This window comes from Narcine bancroftii, chromosome 4 (assembly GCF_036971445.1).
Source record: "Narcine bancroftii isolate sNarBan1 chromosome 4, sNarBan1.hap1, whole genome shotgun sequence".
Lineage (NCBI taxonomy): Eukaryota > Metazoa > Chordata > Chondrichthyes > Torpediniformes > Narcinidae > Narcine > Narcine bancroftii.
The window spans coordinates 212,294,614-212,307,755 of record NC_091472.1 but is presented as its reverse complement, the minus strand read 5'-3'; the positions used below and the strand labels follow the sequence as shown (position 1 = coordinate 212,307,755).

The window sequence follows — 13,142 nt, the reverse complement described above, 5'->3', positions numbered from 1 at the left end:
TACCTGCTCACCTATGTCCTTCTGCCGCCTAGAAGGCGTGAGTCAGGAAAGTGCTCAAACACTGTCCATTTGCTTGAATGTCTGCAGCTCCAAGCACCATCCAGGTCGAAGCAGCTCACTTGACTGGAGCTTCAATCATCAGTATCTAATTATTTACTTCCTCCATGGCCATGGTGCAGACACCCCTCAGAATGTGCTGCAGGTTCTCCCAGCAGCCACTTTGACAGGGATCACACAAGCCTTCTTGAACGCTAAGAAGGACAAGGGGAGAAAGGCACATTGGAAGGCACACTGTCCGCACACAAGTACATTGCTGTTCCTCCTCGGTGTCTAAATTGTTGGCCTCTCCACCCAACACCACAAAGGAAAAACTTCCACCAGAATGACTCTGTTGGGACAGGTGGCAGCCCACTCCCTTATTCTGAAGGGCAATTAAAAATGGGCAGGAGTGCTGGCCTTAGCTCCTCTTGCCCATATCTCATAGAATGAAGTAGAACAATTAAATGGCATTTAGGAGTTGCAATATTGCATGTGGTTTTTATTAATCGTATACAACCAGAGAATTAATATTACATCAACAAATACCTACGCCAGTCCCATTTGAAATGATTAAATGACGAGCATGAATGATTAAAGGATTAAAAGTAAATGGAGAGCCATTCTTTCCTGGTGGGAAGTCCAGAACAAGAGGGCATTACCAGATTCGAGATAGAATCCACTGGCATGAAGTCAGGAAGCATTTGCTTGTTGAAAGAGTAATTGGGGTTGATTTAAAAATTATGTTTAATGTTACTTCTTGTAGATTAACTTGGGGAGTTAGATTGCAAAGTCAGTGTGGATCCAGATCTTCTGTGATTCAATTCCATAAGTGGACCCTATTCCTGACTAGACACAAAGAGGCACTTAATCACAGTAATAATATTTACTCTTTATTTTGAAGTTGGCTGATTTTCAAGAAGTAATTGTTGCAAAATTAGATTTTAATTTTCTTGCACCTGTTGAAAGTGAGTTGATAGCCAAGGGAGTATCTAGGTGTATGCTCTAGTCGCTATGGACCTATGACTGTGTGTGTGGCTCGGTAAGACAACAGAACCATCTACAAATTCACCGACGATACCATGGTAGTGGGTTGTATAAGGGGTGATGAGTCAGCATACCGGGTGGGGGGGGTCTGAAAATGGCCAAATGGGGCTCCAACAACAACCGTATACTCAATATCACCAAAACCAAGGAGCTGATTGTTGACTTCAGAAGGGGCAAGCCAGAGGTGTACAATCCAGTGATCATTGGGGGATCAGAGGTGGAGAGGGTGAGCAAATTTTAGTTCTTTGCAATCAAACTCCCCAAGTTAATCTACAAAAAGTAAAATTAAACATAATTTTTAAATCAACCCCAATTACTTTTTCAACAAGGAAATGCTTCCTGACTTCATGCCAGTGGATTCTATCTCGAATCTTGTTGTGGCGCAAAGTGCAAGGTCGGGTTAGACCAATGGCACCTGCCGCCCAAATTGGAATCTGCCACTGACTGTCAGGAATTTGTATGTTCTCCCTGTGACTGTGTGGCATTTCTCCTGGTCCCCATCTCCCAAAGACTATACGGGGTTGGTAGGTTCATTGGTGATGTGGGTACAATTGGGCGGCATGGTCGTGGGCCAGAAGGGCCTGTTACTGTGCTGTATCTCTAAATCAAGGCAAATCCATCTGCTCACATTGAAAAAAAAGTTGAAAAATTTCATCTGTATACATTCCGTGAAGGCAAATTTTGACTTTCTCAGATTTTTTTTTTGGAATTTCTGTACTTGAACAGCTGTAACATGGAAATTTTCTGGACTTGAAAATACTGATCGATGTAAAGAAAAATGAATCAGTTTAGTTGAAAAATAATGGTGGAATAATTTTGTTTTTTTGTATTTCCTTTGCAGGCAATCTCCAGGTTGTGTGAGGACAAATACAAGGACTTGGGCAAAGCTGCTATAAGGCGATCACTCAGCGTTGACAATTTGTTAGGAATTAGTCACTCTAACGCTATCCTCTCGTAGGCCAGACGAAGACTTTTTCCATTAGCACATGATGTACCAGCAAAGACAATGTCTTCCGATTGGGCAACTGAATCCTCCTGGAACGAAAACCAAATTGCAGCTCCTGGCCAGAAAGAGCACACACCGGAGGCTGCCTCACTACAAGGCCCTTCTTGGAGAAGAGAGAGAGAAATTGTCTCGACACTACATTGATTCAACAACGTACGACCTACAGTGTGGAGAAACTTATGCTTACTGTGTAGGCCTGTAACTGAGGAGTACATCGAGCTTTTATTTTGTTTTATTTTTAAGAAATAACACCCAAAACAAATAGCAATCATGCAAAGTAAACTCTACAGGTAGGTTGGGTGAACAGTCATCTTTGTGAGGGTTGGAATGGGGGGTAAATGCTGACAATGCATGGTGCAGGATCTCTACTTAGCATGGATTTAAACAGGGGGAAGCCATAGATAATACTGTGGTGTATGCTTTAAAATGCAGTGTACTTCCTACCCCCATCCCCAACAAACTCTGAATATTTCTTTCTCCTGTTGCTTGGAGGGTATTTATTTCCCAGTAGCTTAGCAAATTGTACAAAAACCTGCCCTTTTTTTAACCACCTTTTACATGTTAAACATGCCTTGGCATTTTCAAGCAACATTTGGCACTGAGGAGAGACGACCAGAATGTTCAAAGCTGAGTTTTAAGGAGTGTCTTAGAAAAGAGAGAAATAGAGTGGTAAAGGAGTGGGTGCTCTAATCCTAACCCTGTCCAGCGGAAATATTTATTCAAATATCTCCAATGCTATAGGTGTCCAAAAGCATTGGACACCTTCCAGAATACTGGAAGTCTAACATTTTTTTTAAAAAAGATGAGAAAACCACTCAAATTCGGCGTTGGCGGAGTCGGAGTTATTGTTTCCAGCCAATGACCCACGTATGCCAGTTCAGACCCCAAACAGGGCTCCTACTTGGTGACCAGCCTGAAATGAAGCTGTGTTGTCCTGCGGTGCTGAATTAGAGTTCCCAAAGAAGTGACTCGGTGTGAAGACACAGCCATTTTTAGCACCTGTATTTTTCTTGCTCCAAAAATGATCTAAATTAATTGTGTGGAATATCTCAGGGGAAGAAGAGATCAGGTTGAAAGCCACTTGTGGTGTCCAGATTTCAGCCCGTGTTGAACTGCTGAAAGGACCATTCGATCCTCGCCCTAGTTGTGGGTACCACTTGACATCAGTTGCAATCCAAAGAAGCCCTTGCGGCCATTCTCAACTTTTTGTTGGTTTTGGTCCCCTTGGGACTCTGCTCAAAGTACAGGGGCCCCCCTTGCCTGTGAAGCAGGCCAGTTGGTTTCTTCCATACTTCTACGGCAACGTAAAAATATTTCGTGCTCTGGGGAGATGCAGCCATAAACACTCAGAATGACAGACAAACTGCATAGCGATTTACAGCACAGAAACCTTCAGCCTTTCTGATCAATGTTGATCATCCTACCCTATTCATCCTTTCAATAGATGCTTTGTTCCCCTCTCCATCATCCTCCCCTTAAAGGTACTCCTGCTATTCACTTCAATCATTTAAAATCAGTGTGTTTGTTCTAAAATCGTCTCCTTTGGCTGTGTCATGCACCACCTTATATTAAAATTATCCATCACTTTTTATTTTTGCCAAGCAACATCGTTTTAACACTTTAATGAAATAGTATGTTTCAGACTGCTAAATAGTCACTTTAATTCAGTGGTTCTCAACCGTTTTCTTCCCACTCACATCCCACTTTAAGTAATCCCTCTGCCATCAGTGCTCTGGGATTAGTAAGGGATTGCTTAAGTTGGGATGTGGGTGGGAAGGGAAGGTTGAGAATCACTGCTCTACACCCAATTGTGACTGAAATATTTGTCTTGAGAAATATTGTCATTGGCCCATTTCATTTGGAGTTCTGAAACCGTGCACGTAACGAGTCAATGAGGGACGATTAAAACAGTGGTTTTCAAACTTTTTCTTCCCACCCACATCCAACCTTAAGCAATCCCTTACTAATCACCGATGGCATAGGGATTACTTAAAACTGGGATGTGAGTGAGAAGAAAAAGGTTGAGAACCACTGCTTTAATTGGTACCTAACCTCACTGTACCCTGTTACGTTTCACTCCTGAGCTTTGAACTCGGCGTTTTCTTCAACATTGAATCATCCGGTTTTATTTTAATTTTGTTTCATAGTGCATTTTGCAATATCTTGAACTTGTAAAATGAGAAACACCAGGAAACTTTTGCTAGCTATGGGGCAGCGGTCTTTTTTACAAAGGGTGGAGGGTTTGACAATGAACCAGGTCACTGATGTTTAGACAATGTGGGATAAAAATTGATTTGATAAAAATGGAAATGTTTACTCACAATTAAACCAGAAATGCACCTCAAACTTTCACTGCTGGTTACCTGCCACTGCTATCTCCTCCTATTCATGTGCAGGTTAGTCTCACATTATTTGGTGTTTAAGGAGCTTTCATAAACAAACACTACTCCTTGAGCCCAGAATTCTTTCCAGACTAAGGTTGCAAACAATTGGCAGAAGGAACAATTAAACTGATCCAACCCATCAGCCCGTGTCCTTTACCCTTCAAACCCAGACACCAAGTTGAATTTATTTTGTCATTCTTAAGTTAAGAGGGAAAGCTCTATTAAAGTCTACACAAAGACATTTTGATCTTTCATGTTTTCGGAACATAAGCGAGCAGGAGTGAGATTTTGCAAGTGTAATAAGACTAACATGAAGGGCAAAAACGACAGCAGAGGGAAAACATGAGATTTTTAATACGAGTTGTCAGTGGTATTTCCGTCTAAGGGTAGCTCCTTCCAACAGCTCTTCAACAGAGTCCACAGCAGGCATTTCATTCCTGCAGAAATGTGTGGCTGGGACAAGCAGTGGTTCTCCTATCTTTGGTCTCAAAATTCAACCGAGTGTCTCACTTGCGAAGACATCAAGGATCAGTGCCTCAGGCACTGACTGGGGAACTCGAATAAACAAAGATTGAATCTCCTGAAATTAGGAATAAATTCATCTGTTCAGGGCTTCATCACAGAAATGTCTGCAGAGAAGCCCTTCAACTAACTGTCCACATCTGCAAGGGTAACAAAAGAAATGTGTGTGAGACAGGCACACTGAGCTAGCGACACCGTGGACAGTGTATTCTGTCTTGCTGGTGGATGTGTGTACAGTGTAGATGATGCAATTGTGATCCACTTTGCAGCCAACTCTTGGTTCCCTGAGTAGCTGGGAAAGGTGTTGCATTGGTATTGCAGGTCTCGTGGTAAAAAAAAAAGCACTTGGGTGTCATTATGAACAGCTATTTAGAACTTGTGCAAGATATTAACCTGTATCAGACAGATCTTGGCAGTCGACCTTCCTCCATGGAGTAAAAATCAAACAGCTAGAGGAACACAACAGATCATGCAGAATCTGTGGAGGAAATTGGTTGAGACTCAAATCCTTTCTTCCAGTAGTTTGCTTTCTTTTTGCTCCAGATTCTGGCATCTGCAGCCTCGTGTGTCTCCATTTCTCTGTAGATTGGCTGCTTGGGAATGTAGATTTTAGCTATAACACTGCAACCAAGGCAGTAGAATTACAGTAAGCCCCCCAGCCAGTATGCGGCACCTATGAGGATTGGTAGATGCCAGAAAGGTGAATTTGCCAGTTGCTTGAGATCGCGCATTGCATGGATTGGCAAAGCTTTTGTAAACTTTTGTATTTACCTATTTATTTTCTGTGGGTTTTTTTTTTTGCTGGTTGCTTGATGCTGCTGGCCGCTTGAATTCCTGATATCGGTGGGGGGGGGGGTTGTTTACTGTAAGAGAGAAATATTCCAGTACAACAGTGATTTCTGCACCCCGCCCCCACCCTCCCCTCCAAAGTGATGGGAGGGCATCATCTCACTTTTGCCTGGACCAGTTGCTTCCGGACTAGAAAACAGGTTCTTCCATGGCCCACCATGAGCTGAGAGCTCGCAATAAACACTGCTTCACAAAGATCCACAAGATATTATTTGAAGGCATTGAGATGGCGGATAAAAACACCTGGTCGCATGTTACATAGGTGTTTAGTAGCAGGAATCCATGGTAAGATTTGACATCGAGCAACATGAAAAATGAGGGAAAATGACCAAACGCTTGATGGAAGAAGTAGGGAGAGATGAGGAAATTTACAATAACCGCACGGACAACTTCAACAATGGAAACAGCATTAGATGCATGAGGGAGGGGGGGAACCTTAAGATGCATCTTTTCATCCCAGGCCTGGTTCACCCCAAAGATGACTAGTATTCTCGCCAGTGATTAAACCAGAGATTGCACTGTTGGCAGCTGGCAAGCAGTAATTATTTTTCTCTGTTCCTTCCAATAACGTATAACAGTGCAAATTGAGCCACTGTCTTGCTGAGTGAACATTCAACATTCTCCTTCCTTGCGCACTATTGATTTTTTGATAAAAATTGTTTTGTTAAGGCTCTATTAATTTTAATAGTTGTGTCTTCTCTGAGATACCAGTTGAGTCACTGTTAATCCTCATGTTTATATTAATCCTTGATAAATAATGCCTTTATTTAATATAGAAAGAGTAAATGAGCAGATTTAATAACAGTGTCTACACAGCACACGACTTTACTGAGGTGTTACAAGGTATATCTTTCACTCCATCGCTTGTGTGGTTAGAACCTGTTATCAATGGGGAGTTTGCTGTTGACTGCATAAGGCTGGGGAATCCTGCCATTAAGAGAAACATTTTGTTTAACATTGAATATACTCAGAGTGGATTTTCTGGGAGACCTGTTCTTGAGTCTTGAGTTCCTATCCCTTGGAGGGCAGATGGTGCTCAAGATGTACACAGTCAGTCTTTGCTGGTTTCTTATTTGCCTTATTTTCTATGCAACTTTCTTGACTCCATTGTCTTGCAGGATTTGTGCTTGGCATTCTTCTTCCAACCTCAGAGAAAACTGATAGAAATTTTTTGTCAGTTGGGTTCTTTTCCTTCAGGAGGGTTATCTTCTCTTGTCCCCCGCCTTCAGTTCCTATTTATTCACCATCTGCAAGTTCAAACATGATAATGCATTGTGAAGATTTTGCAATTCAACTCTGCCCCTGCGACCCGGGTTCAAACCCAGCACTGTCCATATGTTCTCCCCGTGCTCTGTGGGTGCTCCAGTTTCCTCCCATATAGGATTAATATGTTAGTTGGTTACATGGGCGGTGCTGGCTAGCGGGCCAGTAGGGCCTCTTAACATGTGGTATCTCTAAATTAATTTACCCAAAAAGCAATTAACAATGGACAATAAATGCTGTCCTGCCAGCTCGTACCCACATAAGCAAAAATGTTTTATAAAAGAAACGAAGGAACTGTAACTGTACAACCAAGTTCACCATTTCACTAAGCAGCTCCCAGAAAGTCGAGATCCCAAAGGGACATTTGCTGATCTCCAATATTTGTAGGACTATTAAAAATGCTGAAAGATCTTTTAAAATTTGATACCCTCTTATGTCTTGGAGTTTCCTGGAATGTTGGCAATCTCGAAATGAAAGAATAGTGTCATAGACAGAATCTCATTGAAGAACTCAGGGTACTGTGTGTGTATTTGTGATATCCATTTTCCTGCAGGAGGAGGATAGGGGGAGGTAAAGGTGAGATTTTTTTTTCCAATTCCTTCTATTCCTCTTTATGCTACAATATGCAAATATTGCAAAATGCAAAATTTTTAACACATAGAGTTTAATAGTTGCCTGTAGTTAGTAATAATATGGCAAAAATTAGCACTTGCTATAAGCCACTTATGCAATCCAGAGGAATTTTAGCCACACAAAAAAATGTAGGTGATTTTAACTGTTTTGTAATGGTTGCCCTTATTGTCTTTCCTCGCATATTTTTGAAACATGTTTCATCACGTGAAGCTGACCATGGCTTGTTGATGTATATAACCCTACCTTGTAGGGTTTGGTTATACCAACTTTGCCTTACCGCAATGAAATGAAAATGTTCAGCACATCTTCTGGCCTTCATGCATCTGTCATGGTCTGAGTAGGGAATCTGTGTATGACTATTCTAATGTTGCTTTGACATTTTGATCTTGCCTTCTCTCACTTCTCCCAAAAGGTAATCCTAGAACACCTTCATTTTTTCCCCCTAATGGAAACATTTTTTAACTTGCCTTTTTCAAAGAAATTTTAATTTTCCATAACCAACATTCTAATCTCTCATTCCAGAACAATCTTTTTTTAAATACCAACACATTTTTATAAATTACCATAATACTTCCTGGATTGGGTTTTTGAAGGGTGCAGTGTAATTTTGTGAAATTATTGATATTTTTACTGTATCAGCACTTACCAAAAAAAAAGCAGGCTTTCGTATTGCTGTTCATGCTGACTTTTCACTCGATGAGTTCTCTAAAACAGGATTCCGTTCTATTTTTTTTTTCGTCACTTGCCCATGTGAATCTCGTCATTAAAACCACCACAAGCCACTACATTAGATGCTGATTTGCTTACCATTTCAAACATGTTCTTCCCTGGCATAAAACTGAAGGCTCAGAAGTAGATGCAGGGGGAAAAAAGTAGATTTGCATGTCCAGTCTGCTTCCAGAGAATCTCTACTGCAACCCCTGCCCAATGTTACTACACTTCATCAAATACCAACCAAGCAGGTCTATCGAAACCAGTGGAGCCATTATTGGACCACAAATGATCAGACCTTACACAAGAGTCTTTAGGCCCTGCAATGTCCAATGTGTATTGCCTCCAAACCAAGTTGTTAGGCTCACCCATGTTAAAGGTGAAGAGAAGTGGATTCAGTACTCACTTTCTAAGAGAACGTTGAAGGGCTTTTGATGGAATAATTTGGGCAGGTCTTTTAATGAGTTATAACAGGCATGATGGGAAGAATCGCTTTTTTTTAGGAACTACCAGCTGTTGTTCGCGTGCATTAAAAACTTAACAAATGTTTGAGTGTTTCTGTGCTCCTGGTTGGTCGGGGGAGCTGTCAGGTAACTCTAGCCCCTTTCACACTTGCCAGTGATCCCAGGAATCGAATGCCAATCGTCCTTTAAAGTGGCAAGTGTGAAAGCAAAATCTGCTCAACACCAGGGGATTTCCGGCCTCAACCCCGTAGTACAATCCACGGGTGTTGAGATCAGGCCAGTGTGAAATGGGCAATTGCATTGCAGGCACTTCCTATTAAAGGTAGAACAGACCAAACACAGGGGGTAAACGCTCACAAGTGTGAAGGCGTTCAGTGTCCCAGTTAGGAGTGGTCTAGTGTGAAAGGCCAAACCCTCATTACTATCCTGGGACACTGAATGGCCAATTTACTGGGATGCAAGTGTGAAAGGGGCTTTTGGGTAAAAGAGATCTAACTTGGCCCAAATTGCCTTGTGCTTTTTTTCCCTTTTCAGTCCACTTGGTGATCTTGTTCCTCGCATAACAGCAGGTATGGGAGGGGAGAAAGGTAGTCTAGGGATAAGCATGTTGTCCCAAACATGAAGGGCATTGGATATAATGTTTGGCACAATCTTCCCTTTGTTTTAAATATTCTTTCAATCTTGAGTTATAATTTCCAATATTTAATTAATGATTCATTGATAAACTGCCACAGTCAGATCACATCAAGATAGTCACTCCCAGCCATTCTCATGCTATCACTTGATCCAGAGCCAGCAGTTTGAAAATGTGTGCAGCTCTTGATATTGTACTGAGGAGATTTTGATCCCTAAAGCCAAACTGCCTTTTTTTCCCCATCTCTCCTGCAAATATTTTTTTTTAAACTTGAGAGAAAAGGTGACTGTGATCTTTTGGAAGTTGCTTGTGGCAAAGATTCCAGGGTTACCTGGACATTTGGCAACTTTACCAGAGGCCGGCTTTGTTCTTTCTACTGCGTGGGCAAGTTTCAGGCAACAGCGGGAAGCGACTTCGAATAAACAGTTACCAAACATTACCTGGCAATTCTTGTGAAATCCTGGTTTATCTTTTGCATTTCAAGTAGAATTTCTGTACCTGTGTGTGATTTTTAAACAAACATAATATATGCATATATGTATATATAAATATAATGGTAGATTAATATATGCAAATGATGGTTTGTAACTAATGCAAACATATTTTATAAGAGTTTTAAAAAAGTTTATAATTGAACCTTGCGATTTGTAGCTGTGAATGGGCTGGTTGTGGATGTTCTCTATTTTGTAATACCCCACCTCGGCTGCCCTGCTGATGTAGTACTGGTGGAAAGAAACTGATAACGCTGTGAGCAGCTCAAATATTAGCCATGGACTAAGAGAAAAAAAAAACTGTGAATAAAATTTTTATTTTTTTTTGCTCTGTTTCTTTAACGTGTTAAATGTTACAAGGAGATGTTGCCGAGGTTCAGGGCTATGCACGACTATAAATGATTATCCCGACAAGGGTTCCAGCAGATTAAAAGCACAGAAGCTCCTGTGTTTTCACTACCATCGCACCATCTGCAGACCCTGGTGTTTCACACCGACAGGATCGGACTGACTCGCACAGCGCCGTGGGGTAGACATGCAGGTGGTAGTTCACACCCAGACTCTGGACGAGAGGACTGGCCTGGCGATAGAGGTGTGTTGGGTGACACCAGAGAACAAAAGAGTTTTAAAAATCAAAGACTCATTGTACATGAACCCTGAAAGCTCTGTTTATTTATATTCCGACTGCTGTGACTTCCAGCCAGGCCACTCACTGGTCGGCAATTTTTTTTCTCGAACTGAAAAAAATATTGAGAAAAATCTCTTTTTGAAATAAAAAGTTCGATTATTATCTGATTGTACATCCACAACCCAAGCATCTCTCCAAGACCATGGTGAACACAAGAACACAGCCGGGGGGTTCTCGCGAACGCCAAGGGGATCTTTCACAATCCCGCCACTCGACTCAAGGTGAAGAACCGATCTTAGACCCCAGTTTAGAAATCGTCTCAGCTCCAGGAAGCCGCCGAGCAAACCTACCTACTCCACCCCACGCCCCAGGCTGAACGCTGTGCGAAAGCAATCCTGCGGTTAGGTCGCCCGAGCACCATTTCCAATCTCCAGCCCGCAGGTGTTTCCCGGAGGGTGGGGAACATTGATGGTTCTGAGTCAGTTATATCGCATTATCAGTGGTTCTCAACCTTTTGCTTCCCACCCACATCCCACTTTGTCATCCCTCTGCCATCAGTGCTCTGGGATTAGTAAGGGATTGCTTAAGGTGGGATGTGAGTGGGAAGGGAAGGTTGAGAACCACTGCTCGACACCCAACTGTGACTGAAATATTTGGGTTGAGAAAAATTGTCATTGGCCCATTTCCTTTGGAATTCTGAAACCGTGCACATAACGAGTCAATGAGGGATGATTAAAACAGTGGTTTTCAAACTTTGTCTTGCCACCCACATCCCACCTTAAGCAATCCCTTACTATTCACAGGGCACCGATGGCATTGGGATGACAAAGTGAGATGAGTTCATGGCCCTTATCCCATCCGCACATATTCACGGTGTTTTTTTTTGGAAAGCAAATATACCTGATTGCTTCATGGATCCAGGTGATGGATTAATTTTATTGATGTCCCATTGTGAAATCACAGTGCTGTGTTTGGAAAGATCCCCTTCCTCCTTCCAATGGGGTTGGGTCTGCCTGCGAAACGCTTTGTATCTCGCCGACAGGAGTTCCCATCGGCTACCTGCACAGAGTTCCAAACAGTAACGCCAGCTCACCATTGGCCTGGGGTTTCGTTTTGTTTCCCTATCAAGGTTAACAATAACCCAGCTCTTAAATGACTGGGTACACCAGCTGTGCACAATGGTGGGGGTGGGAGGAATCAACCTGCTATAACCTAATGCCATTGAGATCCACTTAACCCATGACCTGGTTCTTTCCCAAACTGCAGGGCGAACTTTACTGTGGCTGTGCAAAACAGCCGAAAAGCACAGAGACTGGAAAATCAAATCAAATCAAAACTGAGTGGTGTCTGTCATGTGGTGTAGTAGCTGCAACGCATCAGACCAGGTTTATTGCAGTGGTTCTCAACCTTTTTCTTTCCACTTACATCCCATTTTAAGTGTTCCCTATGCCATTAGTGCTCTGTGATTAGTTGGGGATTGCTTAAGGTGGATGGGATGCGGATGGAAAGGGAAGCTTGAAAACCACTGTTGTAATGTCCCTCACTGACGGTTATGTGCGTGGTTTCAGAACTCCGAAGGAAATGGGCCAATGACAATTTTTCTCAAGCCAAATATTTGAGTCGCAATTGGGTCAAGAGCAGTGATCCTCAACCTTCCATTCCTACTCGCGTACCACCTTTAGCAACCCCTTACTAATCACAGAGCATCGATGGCATAAGGATTCCGCCTTATGTAATGTTAGTGGAAAGAAAAAGGTTGAGAACTGATGATATAGAGGATTACTGGGGCTTCCATTTCCTCTTTAGGCAGCGTTGTCTGAAAAGGGCTCTTTCCATCCAGTGCATAGTATGTTTAACCCACTACCATCAGGAAGAGTAACAGGTGGGTCAAAAGCAGGACAGTTTCTCCTGCAGGCTGTGAGACTGATGAACAGTCCCCCTGAAAAGCATCCCAAAATATTTATATTTGATTATTTATGTGATCACCATGCCCTGTGCATGCACCATGGTCTGGTTTCTTTGCTGAAATCTGAAACAAAGCCAATAAAATATTACTGTAGAATCTTTGAACTGATATATTAATCATTTCTCTTCCTGCAGATGCTGACTAGACCACTGAGCATTTCTGGCAGTTTTTACTTGAGTTTAGTTGATATTTTGTTTGTTAGTTGTTAATTGCAAAGGCTGATAGACACAATGTTTTGTGTGGTGTAACCTTTATTATCATATTGTGAGGTCAACACTGGTATGCTGCATCTTATTACAGTGTATGGTCAGCAAGACACTTCATTAGCTGGGTCATAGAGTATTGGAGGAGGGAGGTCGTGCAACTTCCCAGCTGGAATAGGGTGTATAGCTCTGGTTGCCGCAGTTGGAGAAAGTGCAGAGAGGATTTGCCGGGAGGTTGCCTGGAATGGTTTCAGTAAAAAGCAATGGGTCAAGCTGCAGCTTGTTGGAGCAGAGGAGACGGAAGT

General features: G+C 42.3%; 2 protein-coding genes across 6 annotated transcripts in view; one reads left to right on the top strand and one right to left on the bottom strand.

Moving 5' to 3' along the window:
- Positions 1 to 10,371, top strand: part of ccnyl1 (cyclin Y-like 1) — a 141,934-nt gene extending 131,563 nt beyond the window's left edge. For all 4 annotated transcript variants that reach the window (XM_069933887.1, XM_069933888.1, XM_069933891.1 and 1 more), the window contains one exon: positions 1,925 to 10,371. In XM_069933887.1, the coding sequence (XP_069789988.1) occupies positions 1,925 to 2,041 (117 nt within the window). In that variant the 3' untranslated portion in view covers positions 2,042 to 10,371. The remainder of the gene's footprint in view (positions 1 to 1,924) is intronic.
- LOC138761571 (frizzled-5-like) overlaps positions 1 to 13,142 on the bottom strand; it is a 75,142-nt gene that overhangs the window by 2,307 nt on the left and 59,693 nt on the right. Inside the window, exon 3 of one of the 2 annotated variants that reach the window (XM_069933885.1) lies at positions 6,595 to 7,091. The exons of the other annotated variant lie outside the window; for it this stretch is intronic. The gene's annotated coding sequence lies outside the window, so the exon portion shown is untranslated. Of the gene's footprint in view, positions 1 to 6,594; positions 7,092 to 13,142 lie in introns of those variants that run through there. 2 annotated transcript variants of the gene reach the window in all.